Source organism: Enhydra lutris, unplaced genomic scaffold (assembly GCF_002288905.1).
Source record: "Enhydra lutris kenyoni isolate GAN:26980312 unplaced genomic scaffold, ASM228890v2 scaffoldscaffold24, whole genome shotgun sequence".
NCBI lineage: Eukaryota > Metazoa > Chordata > Mammalia > Carnivora > Mustelidae > Enhydra > Enhydra lutris.
The window spans coordinates 3711790-3739048 of record NW_019154108.1 but is presented as its reverse complement, the minus strand read 5'-3'; the positions used below and the strand labels follow the sequence as shown (position 1 = coordinate 3739048).

The 27259-nt window shown below is 39.7% G+C and overlaps 1 protein-coding gene and 1 pseudogene across 3 annotated transcripts in view; one reads left to right on the top strand and one right to left on the bottom strand.

Moving 5' to 3' along the window:
• The window catches only part of LOC111150646 (dynamin 3), a 527967-nt gene that overhangs the window by 432476 nt on the left and 68232 nt on the right, over positions 1-27259 (bottom strand). For all 3 annotated transcript variants that reach the window (XM_022508131.1, XM_022508132.1, XM_022508130.1), the window contains exon 2: positions 4516-4589. In XM_022508131.1, the coding sequence (XP_022363839.1) occupies positions 4516-4589 (74 nt within the window). The remainder of the gene's footprint in view (positions 1-4515; positions 4590-27259) is intronic.
• LOC111150648 lies at positions 5522-6465 on the top strand (annotated as a pseudogene).

Here is a 27259-nt window from a genome sequence, read left to right as displayed (position 1 = left end):
CCTGGGATCATGACCTGAGCTGAAAGCAAACACTTAACCAACTTAGCCAACCAGGCACCCCTCTACTTATTAGGTTTTAATTTTTTTTAATTTTAATTTTTTAAAACTATTTTATTTTATTTATTTGACAGAAAGAAAGAGCGGACAAGTAAGGGGAGCAGAAGAGGGAAAAGCAGGCTCCCCACAGAGCAGGGAGTTCAACTCGGAACTCGATCCCAGGACCCTGGGATCATGACTGAGCCGAAGGCAGGTGCTTAACTGACTGAGCCACCCAGGCACCCTGTTTTAAAATATTTTTAAAATTAGGAATAAAATAGTTCTTTACCAGGAAAAACAAATAGTAAATAATGTATGCATCATTTAACACAGGAGGCATTTCTACCAGAACAAGTTTCAAAAACACGATTCTGGAAGTCTTACACTGACCAGTGTAAGAAGACATGAAAGAGGAATGACTGACACACAAATGGAAATTAGAAGATAAATGATCGTTATTAGCAACTACCTTGTCTCCCTCCTGGAGAAAATAAAGTCGTCAATTGAGGAATCCCACGACTCTCTCCCACTAAAAGCACAGACTACATTTTCCTCTTTCCACGTGGTTCCAAGAGAAAAGGGATCCCTGAATCCTCCTCCTGAGTAACGGCATTATCCGGACCCACTATCCAATCCCTGAACATGTCACTGTTTCCTTCTCTCGCGTGCAGTGGCACCTGCTTTAAGGCCTTCATCCTACTATCATCCTCTGTTTCAAGGCTCCTGGCTCACAAGACCCGACCCGAGCGACTGTTTGAGCAACACTGTCTCCCTTTACCTGGTCTTCTACTGTCCCTCCTCTCTCCCTTCCAGCCCTATGGGCATCCTTGTTAAACTTCCAACACACAAGTAGCTCCCGTCCTGGAATCTTCGAACCTCCCTCTGCTTACGCAAATAGCAGCATGGATCAACTGCTGTCTTCATCATCTAACATTCTGTGGTTTGGGGGGGATTTATCTTGGTGTTTTGTTTTGTTTTTTAGTGGTTGTTGGTTTCTCCCCAACTAGAATGTAAGCTCCATGTTGCCTGATACACAGCAATCAACTCAACACGCACTGGAGGAATGAATGAATCTATCAAGAGAAAGTTGTTATTTACAAAACTGATCCCAACTGGGATCCAAAACACAAGCAAATTACATGAGCGGTGACATATACCCCAGCTGGCTTCATTTAGCCATTTGCTGACCCTCCGTCAACCCACATCTATAGTCACACATGGGATTGCCCTATGAATAGTTCACTTAGAATGGAAAAAAAATAAGCATAGTTCTCAGCTGGCTTCAGCTACGGTGCTGCAATATAAAAACTCCTTTTTGGGGTTCCTGATTATGAAAACAGTAAGTTTTCCCTGAGGGAAGAATTTCTAGTCTACTTTGCATGAAAAGAGAGGTGGTGCGTGACATATAATTTTCACTAATTAATGAAAAAAATAGTCAGGGGCTTAGAAGTAACAAGACTGGGAGAGGAAAAGGAGGAGGAGGACAGCCAGGCTGAAGTCCTACAGAACAGTAGGGGTCTGCTGGGCGGAAGACAGCTTGTAGCCAGAGTCTGGAACAACCCGGGAGCGCCCACCTCCTCTGGATGAACCCCAGAGAGACGGAAGCTCCAAGGAACAAGTGGAAGACTTGGCACCAAACGAGCCTGGGGAGGAACCACAGCGGCCCACCCACCTAAGCCTGGGACATAGGCACCTGGCCTTGCGTCACTCAGAAGGAAGTCTGTCCCCACCCTATTCTATGCCCTTCCCCCTCACTCGCTAGGGCTGTGGCTTCTGACTTCTAGAAGACTTAGGGCTGCTCTGGGTTTCTTGTTTGCTCACCTTTGGCTGATGCCTAGAGTACCTGGGCACTTGCTGCCTGATGCCTGCCCTGCCCATCATTCCCCCATTTACCCAGAGGGAGGTGGGATGTGAGAGAGTTTGCACTGGATAATCCAGTAAGGGGGGACAATTCTACTCCCCAGACCCTTCTCCTGGGCACAGGAAACCCACAGGGCAGGACCCTAAGATCTGGAGGAAGAGGGTACTAAGAACTTGTAGTTGCCCTTAGATCCTTCTCCATCCCCTCTCCTATGCAGGATTTCAAGTTATCACCCCTCTCTGGCTTCTACCAGGGCCCAGGATTCAAGCATCCTTCTCCTCAACCTCAACATTTTGGAAATCTTCCCCTTATCACCCCTGCTCCCCAACCTGGGTGCCTGGAAGATGGACTAGCAGAGGCTGCTTTGTTGCATTTTGTTTGTGCTTTGATGCCAGGAATGTGCCTAGTATACATCCTGGGGGGGACAGGGGGGTGCATAGTGGGGAACCCAGGTTCTCCTTGTCCTCCAGCTGCTCTGCCCCCTTCCCCTCTTCCCTGACTCCAGGCCTGACCACTCCTGTGCCGTAATAAATAAATCTTTGTAAAAAAAAAAAAAAATACATGTACAGATTTTACAACCATAAAGGGTAAAACTTCAATACATCAAAACTTTTAAAGAGAAAATAAATCATAGGATGTTTGTCCAATTCTTTAGATACAATTTAATTTCTTCCAACAATGTTTCATGGTTTTCAGAGTACAAGTTTCACACTTCTTTTGTTAAATTTAGTCCTAAGTAGTATGTTATTTTTGATGCTATGTAAATGAAATTATTTTCTTAATTTCATTTTTTGATTGTTAATAGCAAGTTTATAGAAATACAATGGATTTCTGTAGTTTGATCTTGTATCCTGCAACCTTGTTGAACTCATTTATTAGTTGTAACAGTTTTTTGGTGGATTCCTTGGGAATTTCTATGTACTTTATCATATCATCTGCAAATAGAGATTATTTTACCCTTTCCTTTCTGGTATGGATGCCTTTTATTTCTTTCCCTTGCCCAGCTCCCTGACCTAGAACCTCCAGCACAATAGTGGACTGAAGAGGCAAAAGTATACATCTTTGTCTTGTTCCTGATCTTAAAAGGAAAGTATGCAGTCTTTTACCATTAAGCACGATGTTAGCTGTGGGTTTTAGTCCATGCCCTTTATCAGGTTAAGGAAGTTCCCTTCCATTCCTATTTTGTTGAGTGTTTTTGTAAGGACGGAATGTTGTCTGGGTGGTTCAGATGGTTAAGCATCTGCCTTCAGCTCAGGTCATGATCCACTCCTGGTCCTAGGATAGAGCCCCACATCAGGCTCCCAGCTCAGCAGGGAGTCTGCTTCTCCCTCTCCCTCTGCCTCTCCCCCTGCTTATGTGTACTTTCACTCTCTCTCTCTCTCTCTCTCTCTCTCTTTTTCAAATAAATAAATAAATAAATAAATCCTTTTTAAAATGATGGAATGTAGTATTTTTTTTTCAGATGCTTTTTCTGAGTCTGTTGAGATAATCCTGTGATTTCTTGTTTTTAATTATACTGATAAAACACATTACATTAATTCATTCTTAGGTGTTAAACCAACCTTGCATTGCTGGGATAAAATAAGCTGATTCTAAGATTCATACAGAATTTCAAGAAACTCAGAATAGCCAAGTAATCTTGAAAAATACAAAACAGGACTCTCACTTCCCAATTTCAAAACTTGGAGAAAGTCCAAATAAACACATGTATTTATGGCCAACTGATTTTCAGCAAGCGTACCAAAAACATATAAATGATGCTGGAACAAACTGGATATTCACATGCAAAAAATGAAGTTGGACCCTTTCCTCACACCATATAGGAAAACTAACTCAAAATGGACCAAAGACCTAAATAGAGGTCTTTTAGACATATATTATATCTTTTAAACCTCTAGAGCAAAACTATAAAATACTTAGAAGAAAACAAAGGGGTAAAATTTCATGACTTTGGTTTTTGCAATTTATGAGGTGTGGTTTTACAAATGCTTTGAAAGAAATTGATAAGAAAAATAGTAAAATCCACAAAAAGAAATGGGAAAGATAAAAATAGCCAATTCATAAAAAACACTATAAACACCCAAAAAAGCACACAAAAAATCGGACATCACCAACTGCTAAAAAAATAAGAACGAAAACAGAGCTCATTTGCCGACCAGCTCATCACGGTGTTGAGGATGGGGCAAGCGCAGCACATGAGACGCAGACGCAGGTACGCACACACCGTGTGTGCACAGCAGGGTTAGCTGCAGTTGAATCGATACTTAAATAAATTCCCAAACACACACACACATGCCTGAAGGAAGTAAACCAGAGAATAGTAGGAGCCAAACTGTACTGTAAAATTACACAGATGGATTATAATGAGAAAAATATTTTCTTAGCATAAAAAAGTAGGTTTTTAAAAATCTACATGCAAATAAGATTTTCCCTTTACTGTAACTGAAGGAATTAAAAGAACAATGAGGAAGAGAGCATTTGGAGAGAACGACAGGCTGCCACCCAGAGCAGAGGGATCACAAAAAAGTTTCTGTTGCTACAACCCAGCACCCAGCAGTGAAGGCAACAGGTACCACGGGAATGTGCATTACTCGTGTGGAAACATCCTTATTTATTACCTGCTTTGGAAGTAACAAGCTGCAGCACAAGAGGCCGTCTGGTTACGATGCCCGACCCTCGAGGCAGAAAGTCCCTAAAAAAAAAAAAAGAAAGAAAGAAAGACTAGATTAAGGCATTTTATGTAATTCTGATTATGTACAAATCTGTAAGTTAAGTTTCACTGTAATTCTCTTAATTCCCAACCTTTGATTATATTATATGTCTGAAGAATGTTAGACCCATCTTCTAAAAGAAGCATTTGCAAAGTAAAAAAAGGGGGGGGTAGGGGAAAGCCTTATATTGAATATTAATCCATATGTATTATCACAATGACCTCACTAGAATATGTCACTCATTCATTTAGCTGAAATTAATGAAAGTTTGTATTAAATTACTTTGTATTTTCGGGCACCTGGGTGGCACAGTGGGTTAAAGCCTCTGCCTTCGGCTCAGGTCTGATCCCAGGGTCCTGGGATCGAGCCTCGCATCAGGCTCTCTGCTCAGCAGGAAGCCTGCTTCTCCCTCTCTCTCTCTGCCTGCCTCTCTGCCTACTTGTGATCTCTGTCTGTCAAATAAATAAATAAAATCTTAAAAAAAAAATTAAAAAAATAAAATAAATTACTTTGTATTTTCACTTTATCTTTATTTTCAGAGAATCAGCATTTATAAAAAAATTTGATGCAGAAATTAATCCTTACATTCTTTTTATAATTAAAAAATTCAATACTCTTATCCGGCTTCAAGGGCAACATGGACCATTACTATAGGTATTAAAGGCATATTAGATTGTGCCTTCTAAATATCCTAAAATTTTTTTCCAATAAAAAGTGACAATAAAATATAGGATAAGTAGAGATAAATATCGTATATGTAGAAATTAACAGCAGAGAAAACACTGAAGTTTGATTTTTGTGTGTTCTCATTCCTGATAAGTGGGAGTTTATTTAAAAGGGGAGTTTTTTTGTCCTTTCTGCCAGTGGACGCCACCGAGTAAGCATCGGTAAAGTCTCCCCTCCCACCACCGTCATGTCCAAGTCAGAGTCTCCCAAAGAGCCTGAACAGTGGCGGAAGCTCTTCATCGGGCGTCTGAGCTTTCAAACAACTGAAGAGAGTCTGAGGAGCCATTCTGAGCTGAGCTTACGGACTGGGTGGCTATGAGAGATCCAAACACCAAGGCTCTGGGCTTGTGACATATGTCCCAGTGGAGGAGGTGGAGGCAGCCATGAACTCGAAGCCACACAAGGTGGATAGAAGAGTTGTGGAAGCAAAGAGGGCTGTGTCAAGAGAAGATTCTCAAAGACCTGGTGCCCACTTAACTGTGAGAAAGATTTTTGCGGGTGGTATTAAAGAAGTCACTGACAAACATCATCTAAGAGATTATTTCGAACAGTGTGGGAACATCAAAGTGACTAAGATCATGACTGACCAAGGCAGTGGCAAAAGAGGGGTTTTGCTTTTGTAACATTGGATGACCATGACTCTGTCGACAAGACTGTCATTCAAAAATCCCATCCTGTGAATGGCCACAGCTGTGAAGTAAGGAAAGCGCTCTCTAAGCAAGAGATGGCTACTGCTTCATCCAGCAAAAGAGGTCGAAGTGGTTCTGGAAGCTTTTGTGGCGGTGGTGGAGGTAGTTTTGGTGGGAATGACAACTTTGATTGTGGAGGAAACTTCAGTGGTCGAGGTGGCTTTGGTGGCAGTCAAGGTGACGGTGGATATGGTGGCAGTGGGGACAGCTAGAACAGATTTGGTAATGATGGAAGCAACTTGGAGGTGGCGGAAGTTATAATGATTTTGGCGATTACAACAATTAATCCTCAATTTTTGGACCCATGAAAGGAGGAAATCTTGGAGGCAGAAGCTCTGGCCCTTATGGTGGTGGAGGCGGATACTTCGCCAAACCACGAAACCAAGGTGGCTATGGTGGTTCCAGCAGCAGCAGGAGCTATGGCAGTGGCAGAAGGTTTTAATTACTGCCAGGAACAAAGCTTAGCAGGAGAGGAGAGCCAGAGAAGTGACAGGGAAGCTACAGGTTACAAAAGATTTGTGAACTCAGCCAAGCACAGTGGTGGCAGGGCCTAGCTGCTACAAAGAAGACATGCTTTAGACAATACTCATATGCATGGGCAAAAAAACCCGAAGACTGTATTTGTGACTAATTGTGTAACAGGTTATTTTAGTTTCTGTTCTGTGGAAAGTTCAAAGCATTCCAACAAAGGGTTTTAATGCAGATGGGTTTTGTTTTGTTGGTTTTTTTTTTTTTTTTTGCACCCATGCTGTCGATTGCTAAATGATGCAGAATAAATGTGTGTTTTTTTAAATGTGCTGCGTAAAGTTAGTCTACTCTGAAGCCATCTTGGTATACTACCCCAACAGTGTGAAGTTAGAATTCCTTCAGGGTGATGCCAGGTTCCATTCGAAATTTATTTGCAACTTGCTTGGGCACAGAAGCCATTGTCTCCACAAACATTGGTGTAGTTGAACTGACAGTTAATGTGTTGTGACCTGGAGTTCACCATTAAAAGGTCACCCAAGCAAAGTCCTGCAGTTTATTTGGTTATTAATATGATTGTTGGCACATCCTATGCAATATACCTAAATTGAATTATGGTATCAGATAAAGTTATAGATGGGATTAAAGCTTATGTATCATCCATTATCATGTGTAATCAATAAACGATTTAATATTCTCTTGAAAAAAAAAAGGGGGAGTTTTTTAAACAAATAGAGATTGTATTTTATTTTTATTTTATTTTATTTATTTACTTGACAGAGATCACAAGTAGGCAGAGAAACAGGCAGAGAGAGAGGCGGAAGCAGGTTCCCTGCTGAGCAGAGAGCCCGATGCGGGGCTCGATCCCAGGACCCTAGGATCATGACCTGAGCTGAAGGCAGAGGCTTTAACCCACTGAGCCACCCAGGCACCCCAAGATTGTGTTTTAAATGCATGTTAATATACACTAGACCAGCTAAGAAAGTATTTTATAATTAACTCTTCAATGCCACATAAATCATACTGATTGTGCAATGTCAAATTCATTAACAAACCTATAACACAGCTTTTAAATCCATTTAGAATGCCTTACAAATTTGGAGGATTCATCATTTTAAAAATCACAAATAAATTTGACTCAATGGCAGTGTTTCTCAAAAATGGTTCCAGGACCACCAGAAAGTGTTATAACCACAGATGTCCAGGATTCGTCCTAGCCCTACAGATTCAGAATGCCCAGGGGGAGGTGTGCAGCATCCCTACTCTGAACAAGCTCCAGGGCTTCTGACGCTCACCGTGGACTGAGAGCCACTGACCTCTCATCGGGGTACATCACTCAACAATTCAGTGGGTGATAATGGCATGGGTCATACTATGAGTTCTGTGGAAAATTTGGTAGACGGAGCTTCAACACAATGGATTTCGATGAAAACAGCTTATACAAACAGTAAAGTCCAGTGAGAATGCCACAGAACCCAAGCCTTTAGCTCTACTGGTCCTTTAGAATAGAGAGTTGCAGAGATGAAATTAAACAGAATTTTCCCTACTACAAACAATTTATTTTGCAAGTGCTAACTTCCTCTAATAGTGGAAATAACACTGAACAGCCTCTTAACTAAAGCATTACTCCTTGATTCCAAGGGCTGAGTTTCAGTTGGAATGTCACTATGCAAGTAAAATAAATAATAGAGAAATTATGGACTTGCATTGCTCCCCAAAATGCCATATGAAATAATGTTATTTACTCATCAAAGAAATTCACTGAGAAATTAAGAAGTGTTAGGGAGATGCTGTGGGCATCACCCAGCACTAATTAGACACTGGAAGTTTGAAACCTAGTAGGAAAATGAAGACACGCACATCAAAGACCATTAAAGGAGGGGACAGATATAGTACATTGGAGTTCAGAAAACAGACACATAACTCTCCTCTGAAAACATCTAAGTACATATAATTAAATATTCTTAATATTCTCCAGGAACTATATGAGAGTACATGCTAGTTTTAATGGTTTCAATAATGACTTAAATCTTAGAACAAGGAGAACATCTACTCTATGTCTAACACCAAAAAGAAGTTAACTTGAGAATCAATATGGATAAAGGGAAAACAAAACCAAACTCCAGAGCAAACAGTGGGAGGGAATCTGTTGGGGCTATGAGAACTCTGAATGAGATTTTAGGATGTATAGATAGATGCCAAAGAGAAATATTCATATTTTAAATGCCTGAATAATGCCATTTAATGAAATCGATAAAATACTTTCTTAAAAAATAAAAAAAAAAAGGTAAAGAAGGGGGGAAAGGAAGAAGGAAGAAAGGAAGATTCGTTCCTTAATACCTTCATGCTGGGATCTGTTTCAACTCATGTTTTTGACTATATATTTATCATGTAGATTTCATAATCATCCCTCTAAACATTATTAAAGGAAAACATAACGTATCAAACATTTTAAATAACAGATAATTATCATGCGTTCAGCTGAAAAGTAAGCCCACAGATACATCTAACCTCTTTCTCTACTTTTTTATTAAGCAAACACCTTTGCATTGAAAGTAATAAATGGACTCAGGTACCCAACCCCCTTCTTACTAACTCGCCCTTCCTGGCCCCCTTTGCGGCACTCACCAGTCCTATTTCCAACACATATATTCTCACCAGAAGTCAAAAGATTTGGTAACCAAATCCTGCTGTTTGGAAGTCTCTCCTGACTTCATAGGAGTACCTGTGTGCAACCAGGCACTAGAGAGAAGTTTCTCTCTTCTGAAGACTCAGAGACTAACCCGGTATCCTGAAGATTCAAGTCATTCTGATGGTCCAGCAGCATGAAAACCTTATGCCCATATGCCCAGCACACTGCCGTTGTGCGAGCTAAGGGGTGAGCCCTCAGAGGAAACCCAGAGAGCTATGCTTTAAGCCTCAGCCCCACCACTGAATGGAAAAAATTCTCTCTAAATCTTGGTTTCTTTTACTACTAAACTGAGACAACCTTATGGATCAAATGAAATGCAATATATGGCAACTTTTTAAAAACCCAACCACCATGGAAAAAAGTAGTACTATTACTATTGCTATAACATGGCCACAGCACGTTTCCTATACTGCTGCAGTATTGTCTCATTTTTAAAAAATGAAAACAAAAAGCCTCTCCACACAATATTTTAACATTCATGAACAGAATTTTTTTTTAAAGATTTTATTTATTTGGCAGAGAGGGACACAGCGAGAGAGGGAACACAAGCAGGGGGAGTGGGAGAGTGAGAAGCAGACTTCCCGTTGAGCAGGGAGCCGATGCGGGGCTCAATCCCAAGACCCTGGGATCGTGATTCAAGCCAAAGGCAGATGCTTACTGACTGAGCCACCCAGGTGTCCCTCGTGAATGGAATTCAAAGATGAGGAGGCACAGACCCCACCTGAACCCCTTGGTGTTGACCAGCCTCACTGGTTTGGAAAGCTCAGTTCCTTATCTGTGCCTCCAACAGGGAGCCAAGGCCCTGATACAAATAAGCATGAATAATTCATTAGCCATTGTATGCAACCATCCATTTGAATTTTATTCTTTTCTACGCAATAGGTGATTGGTTCTCCCATAGGTACACCTTATGGGAAAATCCCTTGCTAAATTAATGCAGGGAAAAAATGACTGTGCCTTTAGTATTACTGTGGATAAACCACACATTTCTGTTTATGGTCATGTATATAAAAATACAAAATCTGCATGCCATTTTTCTCCATTTTTTCTCATTTGCATGAACCTTCAAGGTAAAAAACAAGAAGAGTGATCTGAAGACTCAGCATCATCTAATTAACTGCATTCTACTGCCTGAGTGTCTTATTTATGTGTTTATGGTTGGACTGTACAGACTGTAAGGCTGGAGAAGTACTTCCCACTCAATGCCACAGAGCAGCGACAACTCAAATGTTTTTCTTCCCTCTGGACCCACCTCAGTAAAACATTAATCTGAACAGTCTTAACAGCTGGTCTTCAGGCAATAAGTCAATGCTCTTTCATGATTTTCCAACTCTTACACAGAAAATAGAGAACAATTCCCACACTACGGTATAAGAACCATCTTGATAATATTTCTTACTGGCTCTTCTAGAAACTGCGGTAACAAGAAATATTATTATTGGTCCACTAGGAAATGACTGACCTTTGGAAACCAAAAAAGAAAAAAAAAAGAGCATATTTGCTGTATCAACCAAGTTAAAAGAAATGTTTCCCTTAGCAACACATAAAGTAAATATAGGTATGTTTCTTCTTTAAGACAGATGTAAATGATCATTAACCAGATGATCTGTTCAGTAAACAAATGTTTAACATCTGCCCTTGACCAAAGACAAGAGGCATAACTTACACTCTCCAAGAAGTTAATTGAGATAAGTGATTCATTCAAAGATAAGCTCAGTTTTAGAAGAGATTGGCATGCAAACGACAAGCATGACTGTCATATGGTTAAGCTCCACACAAGGTGAAACATTGATGTAGATGAGACCTATTCTGCTTGGGGAAACAGCCAGAAACTATTTCAGAGAGACAAAGAGGTAGAAGGCCCTCCAAAAGGGATCAGGGTGTACAAAGACCTGGAAGACCAAAGTAATACAGAATACGGACACACTGTAAATGTTAAAGAAAGGTCAGAATGGGGTGGAAACGATTCTGAAGAAAAAGGCAGGACCAAACCTCAGAGGCCTTCACTTGTATTTTTTTTTTCTTCCTATAAGAACAGAAAGGCACCAAAGAGTTTTAAGTGATCCGATTTGCATTTCAGAAAAACCACTGAGGGACTGTATAGATAATGTTGAAAAAAAGAAAGACAAAAGACAGGGAGACTAGTCACTGGCCAGTCTGGGTCACTGAAGAAGAAGATAATAAAGGTTAAGTTCAGAAGAGTAATGGCAGAGATGGAGAGAAGATATCAGAGAGTAGACAACTGACAGGACAAAATTATCATTCTGACGTGGCATGGAGTGACATGGAGGAGTCGGGATAAGCCTCACAGCTCTGCATGGGTCAGCTGCTGAACAGTGGTACCATCAACCAGAACAGGCAATGCAGGAAGACCCCATCACAGCGCTATTCACACACTGTTTGTCGTGTGCAAGCACCACTCTGATTTGATCCTCGGGGAGGTGCTGCTGTTATGCTCACTTCATGGACAAGGAAGCTGAGACACAGAAAGGTCACATGATTTTCTCAGAGTCACAAAGCTACTGACAGATCTAGGACTCAAACCTAGAGAGCCTAAATCTAGTTTCTGTGCTAATGTGACCATCAGACTACGCTACAGTGTAAAGGAAATGGGGAAGAAGGTAAGGGAACAAATTGGATATACTGATAGCTACCTGGAGAACATCCGACCCAGAAACAAGTGTACAGCTAGAAGAGCAACTGGAACTCAAGGTAGAACTCCTGTCTGGGGATAAAAATTTGACAGACATTCATGGACCGGGTAGCTAAATCCAAAAGAACAGACAAGTAGGAATGGAGTGGAGAAGAGTGATAAATAAGGACCCCAGAAAATACCAATATTTAATGATACTGAAAGAAACAGAACTGAAAGGCTGAGAAGTCCCCAAAGAAGTAAGCCAAACATTATAAGTCAGAGGTATTCCCAAAGTCACACTAGTTTCTTAGTCATCTACACTTAAAAGTCTCATACTGAAACTCTACAGTTGAACTCATGATCATCTACCCACGTTTTTCCTCTTCATTCCCATGTATAATACACATCATCAGCACCCATACGTATCAGCCAAACCAAGTACATGGGAATCATCCACCCTCCATTTTCCTCTGTCTTCATTCTCACAATCGGTCACCAGGTCCTGCTGATTCCACCTTCTTAATATCTCTTAAATGCAAAAAGTTCTCTTCTCTATTTCAATCACCACTGCAGGTACCAACGCTCATATAGACCACTATAATAATCTCCCAATTAATTTCCCTGGATCCAAATTGAGCATACTTTAATCCAACCTCAACAATGATGTAAGTCCCATCACATCACTTCCAGACACTAAATCATTTCCAGACTCTAAATCATTCAATGACTTTAGCACGTCTTTAGCATGAAATCCAAACCATAAACAAAGCAGATAAAAAGTCCTGTCCTCTGCGGAAGGTTCTGCGTGCACGTGCACTCTTAGGCTCAATGTCTTGGCACATTCCATGTTACCCTCTTGGGATGCCCTCCCCCCACTTCTTCCTCTAGGCAACTTCTACTTGATCTTCAACACTCAACTCTACATCATCTTCTCTGAGAAGCCCTCCTTGAAATCCTGCATGCATGCCCCTATCTAAGCTCTCAACACACACTTGTTACACTGGTCTAATCACATGTCGGCTCCCTCAGCCCTGTGTTCCCCCTAGTGCCTTCTTTAGTGCCCAAGAATTAATATTTCTAATACTTTCTACCTACGCTGTCAGGAAGATTTCCAAAAACCCCATATATTCATATTACGGAGGGAAGACATTGTCCTATTTAACTCCCCAACTGGCAGATAGTTAAGTGGGATTTTATATGTACTGAAAAAACAGCTAAGATGACTTTCAATTTACCAATAATTTGTTGCAGTCATTTAAGTTTACATTTTATTATGAATGTTTAAGATCCAAATGTATATACCAAAGTAAAAAAATACAAAATATCAGGTCGGCCTGATATTATTGACTATCTAAAGACACCGAATAGAATTTGAAGGAAACTATTTTTTCAAAACTCCCAGAGCCAAAATATTTTTTAAATTATTCCTTAAAAACGGAAAGTCCCCTTCTAAAAAATTATCTTCAAAGTATAACTTCATGTGCTCCAAAATAATCCTTGTAGGATTACTATCTCATAGTCCTTTAAAATGATAACCCAACAAAAGATAGAGAGAGAGAGAGAAAGGAAGGGAGGAAAAGAAGGAAAGGTGAGACAGAGAAAGAGAAAGAAACAGAAACAGACATATCCTTGCCAAATACTACCCACCTCCTGCCCCAAGAAGCACTGAGGTCATATACTCCACATTCTAGACAAAATGGTGCTGTGAAAATGACTTTGTGCTTCCGTGCCTAATCCCGGAGCCTTGCCAACCATTACAATGCCACTCCAACTGTTGAAAGAAATAATTATGCCAAAATCCACAGATTTAGTTGGAAATTTTCCAATGAAGTTTTCTTTTATTCCCTAAATTCTTGGCACAGTAAGAATATAGGCATTTACAGATATGTAAAAGATCACATATTTCTGCTATCAGTTACTCTGTAATTTCAGGTATACGATAAATACCACCATCATTTTGTTTGAAAAACATAGTTTTGAATCCATTTACAAGAAACACAATGTTTTTATTTTTTTACTGACATCTAAGAAATTTCCAGTCAAATTAACCTTTCATTCCCAAAGCTCAAAATTTCTAAGGAAAATGTTTTCATTAAATCTAATCAATCAATAAATAAGGGTTTCTCCGCAACATTCAAAATGCAAATTTCTGAGTCTGAGATCTGTAAACTGAATGAAGAAGCCAGCTCTAGTTTGCAAATACAATGTGTTCTTCCCACTAGGAAACTCTCAAGAACTTAATGCCTTCATATTTAATCCATTTTATTTGTTTTTTCAGAAAGCCAATTTGTTCAAAAGTTTTAAAGCACCAGGTTAATGAGTCCCAACATAAAGAAAAGGTATATAGTTCTTGCTGTATTCCAAAGCACAGACTGTGCCTTGCTCTGGGCCGCTGCCCCACCAATGGATGATAAAAGGGACAACTAAAGAGACTGCGAGTTGCCTGAATATCCATTTCCCCTTATTTCTTATTAACAGAATCCCAATTTGGTTGAGAAAGGCAATGGGCCCAATTTTAATAGGTAAATAAACAGACAAATAAATCTCTATTTTCTAGCCTCGTTTGCAAACAGGGTATCCACATAACTAAGTTTTAGTCGGTAAAATGTAATTAAAGCTTGTTAGTAACATCAACTTTAAGGGGTACCCAGGTCACTCAGTCAGTTAAGTGTCTGACTCTCGGCTTCGGCTCAGGAAATGATTCCATGGGCTGTGGGATGGGGCCCCGCATCTGGCTCCACACTCAGTTGGGAGTCTGCCTGGAGATTTTCTCCCTCTGCCCCTCCCCCACTGATGTGCACCCCCTCACTCTATCTCTCTAAAATAAGTAAAGAGATCTTTAACAAAAAAGAAATAGTTTCTTTAAAAAGGTCTGACTTAGCTGATGTATACCTTTTGCCCTTCCTTCTTCTTTTTTCTCCCTGTCAGTTATACATGAGAGCAGAGCTACAGAAACTGTATTAAGCCACAAGGCAAACTAGAAGATAAAAGCTACGGACTAAACATAGCAGAGAAGAAAAAAAAAAAACAAAAACAGTCTAGCAGAGTGAAGACATTATGATACCCATTATTATACCCATCCTGGCAAGCGACACCCAAGAAAGAGTAAGAGAGAGGCACACACACACTACACTTTAGAACACTGTTTCTCACCCTCTTTTTTTTTAATTGCCTCTCCAAGGGCCTTGTTACACATTTTTCTCCATTAAATGTAATACCACAGATACACTGTATACACATCCATGCTTTATACATGAGAAGAATAAGCTTCTTTCGTTCCCCAAGAAGTAATTTTTCCCCCTTGGGAGCAATCTCACTCCCACTGAGAATATGTGCTACGGATCAAAGAAGAGTAAGAGAAGCCGGAATGCCAAACCTCCGTCCTGTCAGCCGTTCTTGCCTACAGGGTTTCTAGACAGACATGTGTAGAGAAGTAAAGGTCAGACAGCTTTTGCCTCAAACCCTTACACATTCCCTTCTGAATCCTAGAAGCATGAGGTTGGACCTTTTGGAAGCTTCATCCGGCCTAGTTATGAGGAGGGCTTGAGGCCTAGTACCAACAAGGCTGAAAGGCCTCCTGCGCTCCTTTTCCGTGAAGCCCACACGTCAATCTCAGACCTTCATACTTGAACACTGCAATGAGTAGGAAAGGCCCAGGCGTGGAAGACCACACTCCGTGAGAAGAAACTAGACAGAAACAAGAGAACACTTCTCCAATAACAAGGGCCAGGGCTGATGTAGGCGTCAGTTCAACTGTCCCCTGAAGACCTGGCTTGGAGAAATATGACCCAATCACTGTCCCTGGTCCGTCTATTGACAGTTCTTGCAGGGGGCTAGAAGGAAAGAGTGTGGATAAGAGTAGAAGTAAGCTTCCACAGTCAGTATTATGCCCACCTGTTTCCACTTTTCCTAAGATGTTGGAAGAAAAAATAGGTATTTAATTGGAAGCCAAAAAAGCATAGGTCAGTTTCTCCACTAAACAGAACGGAGAGCCATAGCCACACAGTTTATCTAAAAAGAATGGGAATCTGATTTTCTAATTATCCAAGAGGGATTTAAGTGGATCCTTGGAGCTAACGCCTCCCTAATACTCTAGAAGGCTCATCCATTATCCTCCAGGCAAATCTTTTACTCCCAGAACATCTGGTCCCCAAGTGACTTCACACCTATTTCATGCCTCCGTGTTGAGTATTCTACCATGGAAGCCCCTCGCCAAGGCATCTCCTTTCTTTACCGATTTCATTTTAAAGACAGAATGTTGGCACAGTCTCCTATGGAATGCATTTCTTGAAATGCCAGTACATTTAAACGTTTTTCCTCTTTATTCCAAGGTACCGTGAACCTCAGTCATGTCTCCTCCCCTAGACAAGCTCACTTAGGACAGGGACCTCATTTCTCAAAGGCCAGTATTTGGCACAGCGCCTGGCACAAAGAAGGTGCTCAATAGGGACTTGGTAAGCAAATAAAGTCAGCAGTATAGGAATTAAAACCGTGAATCTGGGGCACCTGGGTGGCTCAGTGGGTTAAGCCTCTGCCTTCGGTTCAGGTCATGATCTCAGGGTCCTGGGATAGAGCCCTACATCGGACTCTCTGCTCAGCAGGGAGCCTGCTTCCCCCTCCCCCTCTGCCTGCCTCTTGGCCTACTTGTGATCTCTCTCTCTCTGTTAAATAAATAAATAAAATCTTAAAAAAAAAAACTGTGAATTTACTGGAAATACAAATTTTAAGGGTTAATTAGAAAATAAATATGCAAACGTTCATAATTAAAGATGTAGGTATAATGTATGTGGTCTATTATTTTCTTACCTGAAAATGTTTATTTTTTGTTGTTGTTGTTGTTGTTTTGTCTATTTAATTTTTTTTTCTGTGATCCTGTACCATTGACTGGAAATTTTAAAGAGCAAGAGAAAAAGAAAGAAAGAAAAGTACCCAATATCTAATAGATGATAAATAGGTATATAGATATATCAATATATGTATATATATTTTTAACACATACATTATAAACACCTAGATATTTCTTATCTTAAAAGTCACTCTTGACTCTACATTCCCAGTGAAAGTTTAGGAAAAACACGTTTATTAGCTCCAACTCCTAAAATGTATTAAAAGTAGCCAGTGGGAACACCTAACAGAGTTCAAAAAATTTTGGTTATTACTTAATAGATTGAGCTGACCAAAGAAGGCATACTAATGAGTAAACGTAAGAATTACTTTCTCAACCTATACCTCTCTGACTACAGCAATTAGACTATGTTATCCAGTTGTAGATGTCAAGAGTAATACATAAATTACACATCCACCAACATCAGTAAACTTAGTGTGTGACTAAGGTTACAATTTTATTTCTAGTCCAAACTGTCTGTTGTGCTACAATGATGGTAGCTCCCTTCTTCATTTAGAGTAGACAGCATCTCAAAGCACACCTGCCTCAGCAGCAATGTTTGCTCTTTTTCCTGAGACCTAATAACATGCTTTATAAACAAGCACAGAAGCTTTTGAAAATTTAAGAAGTCCAAAGGAGGAAAGACCACTAGGTTGAAAATAAAACAATCAAGACCAGGGGAGTGGGAAGTGCAGTGCTTGAGTGGCTCAGTCGGTTAAGTGGCCAACTCTTGATTTCAGCTCAGGTCATGATCTCAGGGTCTTAAGACTGAGCCCCACATTGAGCCCCAAGTTGAGCCCCGCCTCAAGGCCCACAGCTGGCTCTGCGCTCAGTGTCGAGTCTGCTTGAGATTCTCTTTCTCCCTCTCTCTCTACCCCTCCCCCAACTCATGTGCACGCATGCATGTGCTCTCTCTCTGTCTTGGATAAATAAATAAATAAAAATCAAGAGTAGCAGGAACTACTAATAAATCATGGCCATGAAGTTTAAGATAATATTTAACATGGGAAACAGAACACAGATATATTAATAGAGTAACTATTCAAATCTGAATTTTTCACCTTTACTAGAATTTTATTAAATAAGTATATAATATTAATAGCTGTGAAGTGCTTTTAAAAACTTCTTTTTCAGTTAGCATGGTGGTTAAGAGCACAAATTCTTGCACTGAAATGCCTAGGTTTGAATTCAGGATCTACTACTTTTTGGCTCAGTTACCCATCTATAAATTGTAGCACGTTGGGGGTAGAATAATAGGAATAATACAATCCTTTATCTTCCAGTGGCATTGTGATATGCAATTCCAATGATCTTCAGGTTTGAGGAGGTAAAATGATATCTGAAACTTGGGGCGCCTGGGTGGCTCAGTTAGTCTAGTGTCTGCCTTTGGCTCGGGTCATGATCCCAGGGTCCTGGGATCGAGTCTCATACCAGTCTTCCTCCTCACCAGGGAGTCTCCTTCTTCCTCTGCTTCTTACGTGTGCTCTCACTCTCTCTCAAATAAATAGATAAATCTTTAAAAAAAAATTTGCCTGAAACTTACACTGTGTAATGGAATCTGAAGTAGATTATGGAATCAAACATACTATTTCTGTAGCAAAACAAATGAATATTTACAGTAATTGAGATAAAAACGTACTATGAATAGTCTCACATCATTTAGGTCAAGTTTGACAGTAAATGAGTTTTGGTCAATATAAGTTTTTGCAAAATGAGTTACAAAAATAATATTTTTTTAAAGATTTTATTTATATATTTGGCAGACAGAGAGATCACAAGTAGGCAGAGAGGCAGGCAGAGAGAGAGAGAAGGAAACAGGCGCCCTGCTGAGCAGAGAGCCCGATGCAGGACTCGATCCCAGGACCCTGAGATCATGACCTGAGCCGAAGGCAGAGGCTTTAACCCACTGAGCCACCCAGGTGCCCCCCCAAAATAATATTTTTTTAAAGATTTTATTTATTTGACAGACAGAGATCACAAGTAGGCAGAGGCAGGCAGAGAGAGAGGCGGAAGCAGGCTCCCTGCTGAACGGAGAGCGTGATATGGGACTCAATCCCAGGACCCCGAGATCATGACCTGAGCCAAAGGCAGAGGCTTAACCCACTGAGCCACCCAGGCACCCCACAAAAATAATATTTAATTTTCAGATCATTTTGCATTCTGAAATTATAGAATTCTGAAATTCAGATCATTTTGCATTCTGAAATTGAAGAACATACTTAGCACATAGTAACTGGCCAAAAAATTTTAGCTGCCATCATCACCAGCATCATCACCATTACCAGATTTTTAGAGGAAATAGTCATAAGTTATCCTGAAATTTATTGATAATTAATTACACAAATTTGTTCCAGAATGTAATATGTCTCCACAGCAATAAGTAGTAATTACCTTTTGCTAGCCATAAGCATGTGACTTTAGGGTAAGCTAGATCTAGTTTTTCATACTGTACCGCAAGTTTTGAGTGATATGAAAAGGAAAATGTATCAAAATAAACACCTATAATTTTAACTTTTTCATCTGCTTCCTAGAAAGTCATCAGCTACTGAAAGGTTTCATTCTCTAAGAGCTCTCAGTATTGTTCTACTGCCTTCCCTGAGAAAGGTTAATACAAAACATGGAATGAAAGCTTAAACTAACAAAAGAATCAACACACATTCCAACCACAGTGTGCTCAATTCAAACACAGAATGAAATGAACCCCCTGGCATCTAGAATATTCCACAAGCGTGTGGCAAGTGTTATTTCTAGCCACTTAAAAGCACTAGTGAAAAAAGCTCAAATGCTTGAAAAGAAAAGATCTCCATTCCCATGAGGAGAGGCATTTATTAGCACTTAATGGCCTTCTTTCATTGCCTTTCCACTGACGCATCTCTAATTGTTCCAATTATAATTTCAAGTAAAAAAGCCAATAATGCTAACGCCTATAGTTCAGTGTATGCATTGTGAAAAGAGGTCTTTAACAGCACAAATCAGATATAAAAGTATATGACAATGTGGGATCTGGGCAGGCAGTACTACAGTAAAGAGAAAGGAGATGGTACAGAATGAACACTGGTCAAGATAGCAACTTAGGTTCTAGCTGTGACCTCAACAGGCCATTAATTCTACAAGAGACTCAGTTTCTACATCATTAAAATTTGAGAACCAAACTAATGTCTTCCAAAGCCTCTGCCACTTCCAGATATCTATTAGTCTCTGAATGCTTGAAGTAAACCAAAATACAGAAAATCTAATCCCACTACTGGCATTCTACGCAATGTAAGGCTTCGTGTTCTCACTTTCGTAACTGGGAATGTTAGTATCCAGTTTCAGTGCAATGAGTGCTAGGACTATGTCTTACGTAGTCCCCACTACCATGCATGGTATATAGCAGCTCTTCAAAAATGTCAGAGAGAACAAGAAAAAGAGAGGCAGGCAGTAAAGCAAGAAGGCACGAAGGCACAAGGCCAGCAAGGCAGGATGAAACTGGGTTAATAATTTAATACGGCTAGAGCACGGCATGTAAGAGGACAATGATAAAAGACAGCTTGGGGGGCGCCTAGGTGGCTCAGTGGGTTGGGCCGCTGCCTTCGGCTCAGGTCATGATCCCAGGTCCTGGGTTCAAGCCCCACATCGGGCTTTCTGCTCGGTAGGGAGCCTGTTTCCTCCTCTCTCTCTGCCTGCCTCTCTGCCTACTTGTGATTTCTCTCTTTCAAATAAATAAATAAAATCTTTAAAAAAAAAAAAAAGACAGCTTGGACATGGGTTGCTTACCTCTAACAAAGATCGTATTAGGGGGTACATGGGTGGCACAGTCATTTAAAAAGTCCAACTCCTGGTTTCGGCTCAGGTTGTGATCTCAGGGTGGTGAGATCAAGCCCCGAATCAGGCTCTGCGCTCAGCATGGAGCCTGCTTAAGACTCTCTCTCCCTCTCCCTTTAACTCTCCCCTCACCAATCTAAAATTAAATCTTTTTAAAAAATGAAAATACTAAGATTTGGGAGTGAAAGAATTAAAGACAGAAATCTCCTGATTCACTGGATGAAAAGCAACATTCCTAGCGTGAGTTCTAACATCAACACACAACATTAACAAAAGAGAAGCACTTTAAACTCATTACGTATTTATAAGAATAAATCTCTATTACCTTTGCTAATCTGAACAATCATGAATATTGTAAACATTCACTAATAGTCATATGTCAGTATTCAAAAGTAGAGTGAAATTTCATTTATCATTGTCCACAGTTTATATTGTCCATGAAGTTAACACACAAGGTTCATATCTTACCTCCTGAGCCAACGAAATCAAAGATACAACAGACCAGTATTTTTTAAACTCTGGAATATGACCAATAAGTAATCATGAAATCAATTTGTAGGTCATGACTAACATAGTTTTTATAATGGAAAGGAATAGAATTCAATAGAAAATATGAGCATATTGAGGTGCCTGGGTGGCTCAGTAGGTTAAGCCTCTGCCTTCGGCTCAGGTCATGATCTCAGGGTCCTAGGATTGAGCCCCACACCAGGCTCCTTACTCAGTGGGGGGCCTGCTTCTCCCTCTCCGCCTCTTTGTGCTCTCTCTCTTTGTGCCCATTAAATAAGATCTTTAAAAAAAACACATTTCAAATTGAAAATTTATATTAAAAAAGAAAATATGAGCATATCACATACAGAAATGCAAAATATTTCATAAAACTTCTGTTTCAGTTTTATAAATGTGCAGTGGGTCACAATGTAAATTGTATCTCTTACAATGAGATTAGTCAATGTTTGAAAAACATTAGACGAGGCTTTTCTAGTCCATGTTAAGACTATGTTTGTTTGTGGTATTTTAGATATGTTCCAATTCTACATTTCAACATGAAAAAAACTGCTGTCTAGAAGCAGAGAATTTTAGAGTTTTAAAGAGTTTTATCAAGGCTTGAAAATCCTAGATTACTGTATTTTAAGTCCTATTGGGGTTGCGGTTTTTTAAATAGTGGATTAGTGTAAGCCTCAATGAGAAAATGAGATTTGAGCAATGACTTGGAGGGCTGAGTGAATTAGAGATCCTGGAAGATATGTGCCTGGCATGCTAGAAAGAAATGAACAAAGGGAAGAAATCAAAGATTAGGTCAGAGGGAGAATAAGGGGTCATTGTAAGGACTCAGGCTTTTTTCTATGTGAAATGGTGAGCTACTGCTCTGACTTACATTCAGAAGGAAACAGACTTTATGATAATAAAGGCCATACACGTCAAACCCATAGCTAATATCATACTCAACAGTAAAAAGCTAAAAGCTTTTCCTCTACAATCCAGAGTAAGAGAAGAATCCCTACCTTCTCCACTTCTCTTCACCACAGTACTGGAAGGCCTAGCCACAATGATTAGGTAAGAAAAAGGTAAAAAGACATCCAAATTGGAAAGGAAAGCATAAAACTATCACTATTAGCAAGTTACATGATACCATTTATAGAAAACCCTAAAGATTCCACCAAAAAACTTTCAGAACTAACAAATTAATTTGGTAAAATTGCAGGATACAAAATTAATATACAAAAATCTACTGTGTTTCTATACACTAATAACAAAACATCACAGAGAAACCAATAAAATCCCATTTACAATTGCATCAAAAAGCATAAAATACCCAGGAGTATATTTAGGATATAAAAAAACCCTGTAAACTGGGGCACCTGGGGTTAAACCTCTGCCTTCGGCTCAGGTCATGATTTCAAGGTCCTGGGATCGAGCCCCACATCGGGCTCTCTGCTCAGCAGGGAGCCTGCTTCCCCTCCTCTTTCTGCCTGCCTCTCTGCCTGCTTGTGATCTCTGTCTGTCAAATAAATAAACAAAATCTTTAAAAAAAAAAAAACCTGTAAACTAAAAACTATGAGACATTAACGAAAGAAATTGAAGAAGACACAAATAAATGAAAAGGTATTATGTGCTCATGGATTAGAAGAATAAATACTGTTAAAATGTCCATATTTGGCACCCGGGTGGCTCAACTGTTAGGCATCTGACTTTGGCTTGGGTCATGATCCCAGGGTCCTAGAATCGAGCCCCACATCGGGTTCCCTGCTCAGCAGGAAGCCTGCTTCTCCCTCTCCCGTTCCCCTTGCTTGTGTTCCCTCGCTCACTGTCTCTCTCTCTGTGTCAAATAAATAAATAAAATCTTCAAAAAAATTATTTAAATAAATAAATAAATAAATAATAAAATGTCCATATTACCCAAAGCAACTACAGAATCAATGCAGTCCCTATCAATTCCAATGGCATTTTTCACAGAACTAGAACAAGTTATTCTAAAATTTAGAATCACAAAAAGGAATCACAAAAAGACCCTGAATAGCCAAAGCAATCTTGAGAAAAAACAAAGAAGGAGGTATCACAATCCCAGATCTCAAACTATCTACAAAACTGTAGTAATCAAACAGTATGGTATCGGCATAAAAACAGAAACTAATATCAACAGAGATAAATAAGCCTGCACATATATGGTCATTTAATTTACAAACAGGAGGCAAGAATATGCAATGCAGAAAGGACGGTCTCTTCAATAAATGGTGTTGGGAAAACTGGACAGCCACCTGCAAAAGAATGAAACTGGACCCACTCTTACATCATATGCAAAAATTTAACACAAAACAGGGGTGCCTGGGTGGCTCATTGGGTTAAATAAAGCCTCTGCCTTCGGCTCAGGTCATGATCCCAGCGTCCTGGGATGGAGCCCCGCGTCAGGCTCTCTGCTCAGCAGGGAACCATGCTTCCTGCTCTCTCTTTGCCTGCTTCTCTGCCTACTTGTGACCTCTGTCTGTCAAATAAATAAATCAAATCTTTAAAAAAAAAAAATTTTAACGCAAAACAGATTAAACACTTGAATGCAGGACCTGAAACCATAAAATTCCTAGAAGGAAACCTAGAAAGTATGCTCCTTAACAATGGACTTGGCAATGTTTCCCTCGCACCCGACTCTAAAGGAAAGAGCAGTGAAAGCAAAAATAAATAAATGGGACTCCATTGAACTAACACCACCAACAAAGTGAAAAGGCAACCTATTGAATGGAAGAACATACCTGCAAATCATGCATCCAAGAAGGGGTTAATATATATATAAATATATAGAGATTTATATATATATTTATATATATAACATATAAATAAAATATATATAATATATTAATATATTATATATAAATAAATATAATATATATAAATAAATATATATATATATAAATAATTCGTGCACCTCAGTAATTAAAAAATCTGACTTTAAAAATGGGCAAAGGGGGGCACCTGGGTGTTTCAGTGGGTTGGGCCTCTGCCTTCGGCTCGGGTCATGGTCCCAGGGTCCTGGGATCAAGTCCCACATCGGGCTCCCTGCTCAGCGGGGAGCCTGTTCCCACCTCCTCTCTGCCTACTTGTGCTCCCTCTCTCTGTCAAATAAGTAAATAAAATCTTTAAAATAAATAAATAAATAAATATAAATAAAAATGGGCAAAGGATCTCAATAGACACGTTTCCAAAAAGACACCCAGACGGCCAACAGACACATGAAAAGATGCTCAACATCACTCATCATCAGGGAAACGCAAATCACAACCACAATGAAATAACACCTTGTACCTGTCAGAATGGCAATTATCAAGAAGACAATAACAAGTGTTAGCAAGGATATAGAGAAAAGGGAATACTTGTGCACTGTTGGTGGGAATGTAAATTGGTACAGTAACATAGAAAACAGTATGGAGGTTCTTCAAGAAATTGAAAGTGGAACTACCATATGATCCCCAATTCCACTTGGGGGTATTTACCCAAAGAAAATAAAAACACTAATTAGAAAAGATTATGCACCCCTATGATCACTGCAGTATTATTAACACGGAAACGACCGAGGTATCCACAGATGGATGAATGGATAAAAGTGTGTGTGTGTGTGTGTGTGTGTGTGTGTGAGAGAGAGAGAGAGAGAGAGAGAGAGAGAGATAAAACAGTATTCCGCTATAAAAAAGAATGAGTCTTGCCATTTGCAACAACATGTATGGACCTTGAGATTATTATGCTAAGTGAGTAAGTCAGACAGAGAAAAACAAATACCACATGATTTTACTTACACTGTATGTGTAATCTAAAAAACAAAATAAACAAAACCAAACCCAGATTTCACAGATGTGTAGAGAACAGATTAGTGGTTGCCAAAGGGGTGAGGGATAAGGAAGTTAAAATGAGTGAAGGGGATCAAGGATTACAAACTTCTACTTATAAAATAAACAAGTCATAGAGATATAATAATATTCAGCATGAGGAATACAGTCAGTAATATTGTATTATCTTTGATGATGAATGATAACTAGACTTAGTAAGACAATCATTTTTCAATGTACATATACAAAGGCCAAGTTACTATGTTGTACACTTGAAACCTAATATAATATTGTATGTCAATTATACTCCAATAAAAAATGAGTACAAATAAAAGGATCACTATAGCTATCAAAAATAAACTGTAGGAGTCAAAGACAGAAACAGGGAAAACAGGGGCTCCTGGGTGGCTCAGTCAGCTAAGCATTCGACTCTTGGTCATGATCGTGGTGTCCTAAGATCAAATCCCTCACCAGGCTCCACACTCAGCATAGAATCTGCTTGAGATTCTCTCCCTCTCTCTCTCCCTGTGCCCCTCACCCAACTCATACCCTCTCTCTCTAAAATAAATAAAATATTAAAAAAAAAAAAAAAGAGGGGACGCCTGGGTGGCTCAGTTGGTTTAGCGGCTGCCTTCTGCTCAGGTCATGATCCCAGCGTCCTGGGATAGAGTCCCACATGGGGCTCCTTGCTCGGTGGGGAGCCTGCTTCTCCCGCTGCCTCTGCTGCCACTCTGCCTGCCTGTGTTCTCCCTCTCTCTTTCTCTCTCTCTCTCTCTCTGGCAAATAAATAAATAAAATATATAAAAAAAAAAAAGAGGCAGGGAAAACAGGAGATATTAGACTAATAGAAACAAAACATCATGGAGACCTGGACCAGCATCATAGTGATGGAAGTGGTGAAAGGAGGTCGGTTTGGGGGCATATTTAAAAGTAGGGCCTGCCTGGAATTACTTCTGCCTTGCAACATAAAGTTGTAGGACATTTTTTCGTGTGTGTCCAGAAAGACTTGGGTTCAAATTCTAGCTCTTTCACTCACTGAGTATATGCCTTGGTTATTATATTTTATCCCTCTAAATCTCAGAGTCTAGGTCTGTAAAATAAAAATGACATCATATACTCTAAAGGGTCATTGAAAAGAGTAAATAACATAGAGAGAGCACATAGCAGGACTTCAATAAATGTGAGCTCCTTTTCTTGCTATAATTATAATTATTTTGTTAGAAACATATTTTGTTAGAGACATCCAGAAGGCCCAGAAAGTCACATCTGCTAAACACTTCCTGGAAGTTAAGAATTTTTGATGAAAATGACTTCAATTCCAAAATAAACTGGGTACCTATAAAATATAAAAGATTTATACCTTCTTATAAAAAAAATGGAAGATTCAGAATCATGCCAGGCCCTTCACATTAGAGGATATCAGCAATGAGATTCTGTGCAGAAGTTTCTTGACAATCTGGTTCACCATTTCATAACAGTGGAATGCTGGGACATCAAAAACAGCTCTCCGGGGCAAGAGAGGCTGTTGGTCTTTGAAATGAAAAAAAAAAAAGTTATTTAAAAAGAAAGTGCCCTACGCCTGGGTGGCTCAGTGGGTTAAGCTGCTGCCTTCGGCTCAGGTCATGATCTCAGGGTCCTGGGATCGAGTCCCGCATCGGGCTCTCTGCTCGGCAGGGAGCCTGCTTCCCTTCCTCTCTCTCTGCCTGCCGCTCTGCCTACTTGTGATCTCTCTCTGTCAAATAAATAAATAAAATCTTTAAAAAAAAAAAAAAAAGAAAGAAAGTGCCCTAAAGAAGGAATTAAAAGTGGTTTTGTGGTTTTTTTTTTACAGAGGGCAACTGAACTACAGCTAAAAAGCTTTAGCAATGTTTGACGAGCTACTTCATTCATCCTTTCAGATCTTTGAAAGCTGTGTTGTAGGGATTTTGAAAATATAGAACAATCTAGTACAGTCGTTTCCCTCAGTTCACAGTCTAGCACATCCATCCCTCATTCAACCATCACATACTGAAAGCACACTCTACCTACAAATTGAGGAGGTGGGTCATTTCCTAAATTTAAAAACTCTCTACTTCCAAAACCCCCCCATTATATTTTTAGTCTTGAGACTCATGGTTTCCACCTGCATAATTTACTTGTACCCATGCTGATTTTCCTGTCTGTGCAGCCTCTTCACTCTCAATAAAATTAATTTTGTGTATCACAAGTTAAAATCAACTCAAAATACCTCCCTCACTTATTAAGAACCTGTTTCCTAATAACCACTTCATTACGTTTTAAAGTCCTCCTTCCTATTCGAGGTCCTCTCCCAAATCCAGCTCACAGTAAGTAAATATTAAATGGCTATTCTCATCCCTATCACATACACCAAAAAATAAAAAATAAATCCTCGGCTCCATCAAAACAGGTCTCCCCATGGACCCTGCCTCCATGGATACCACACTC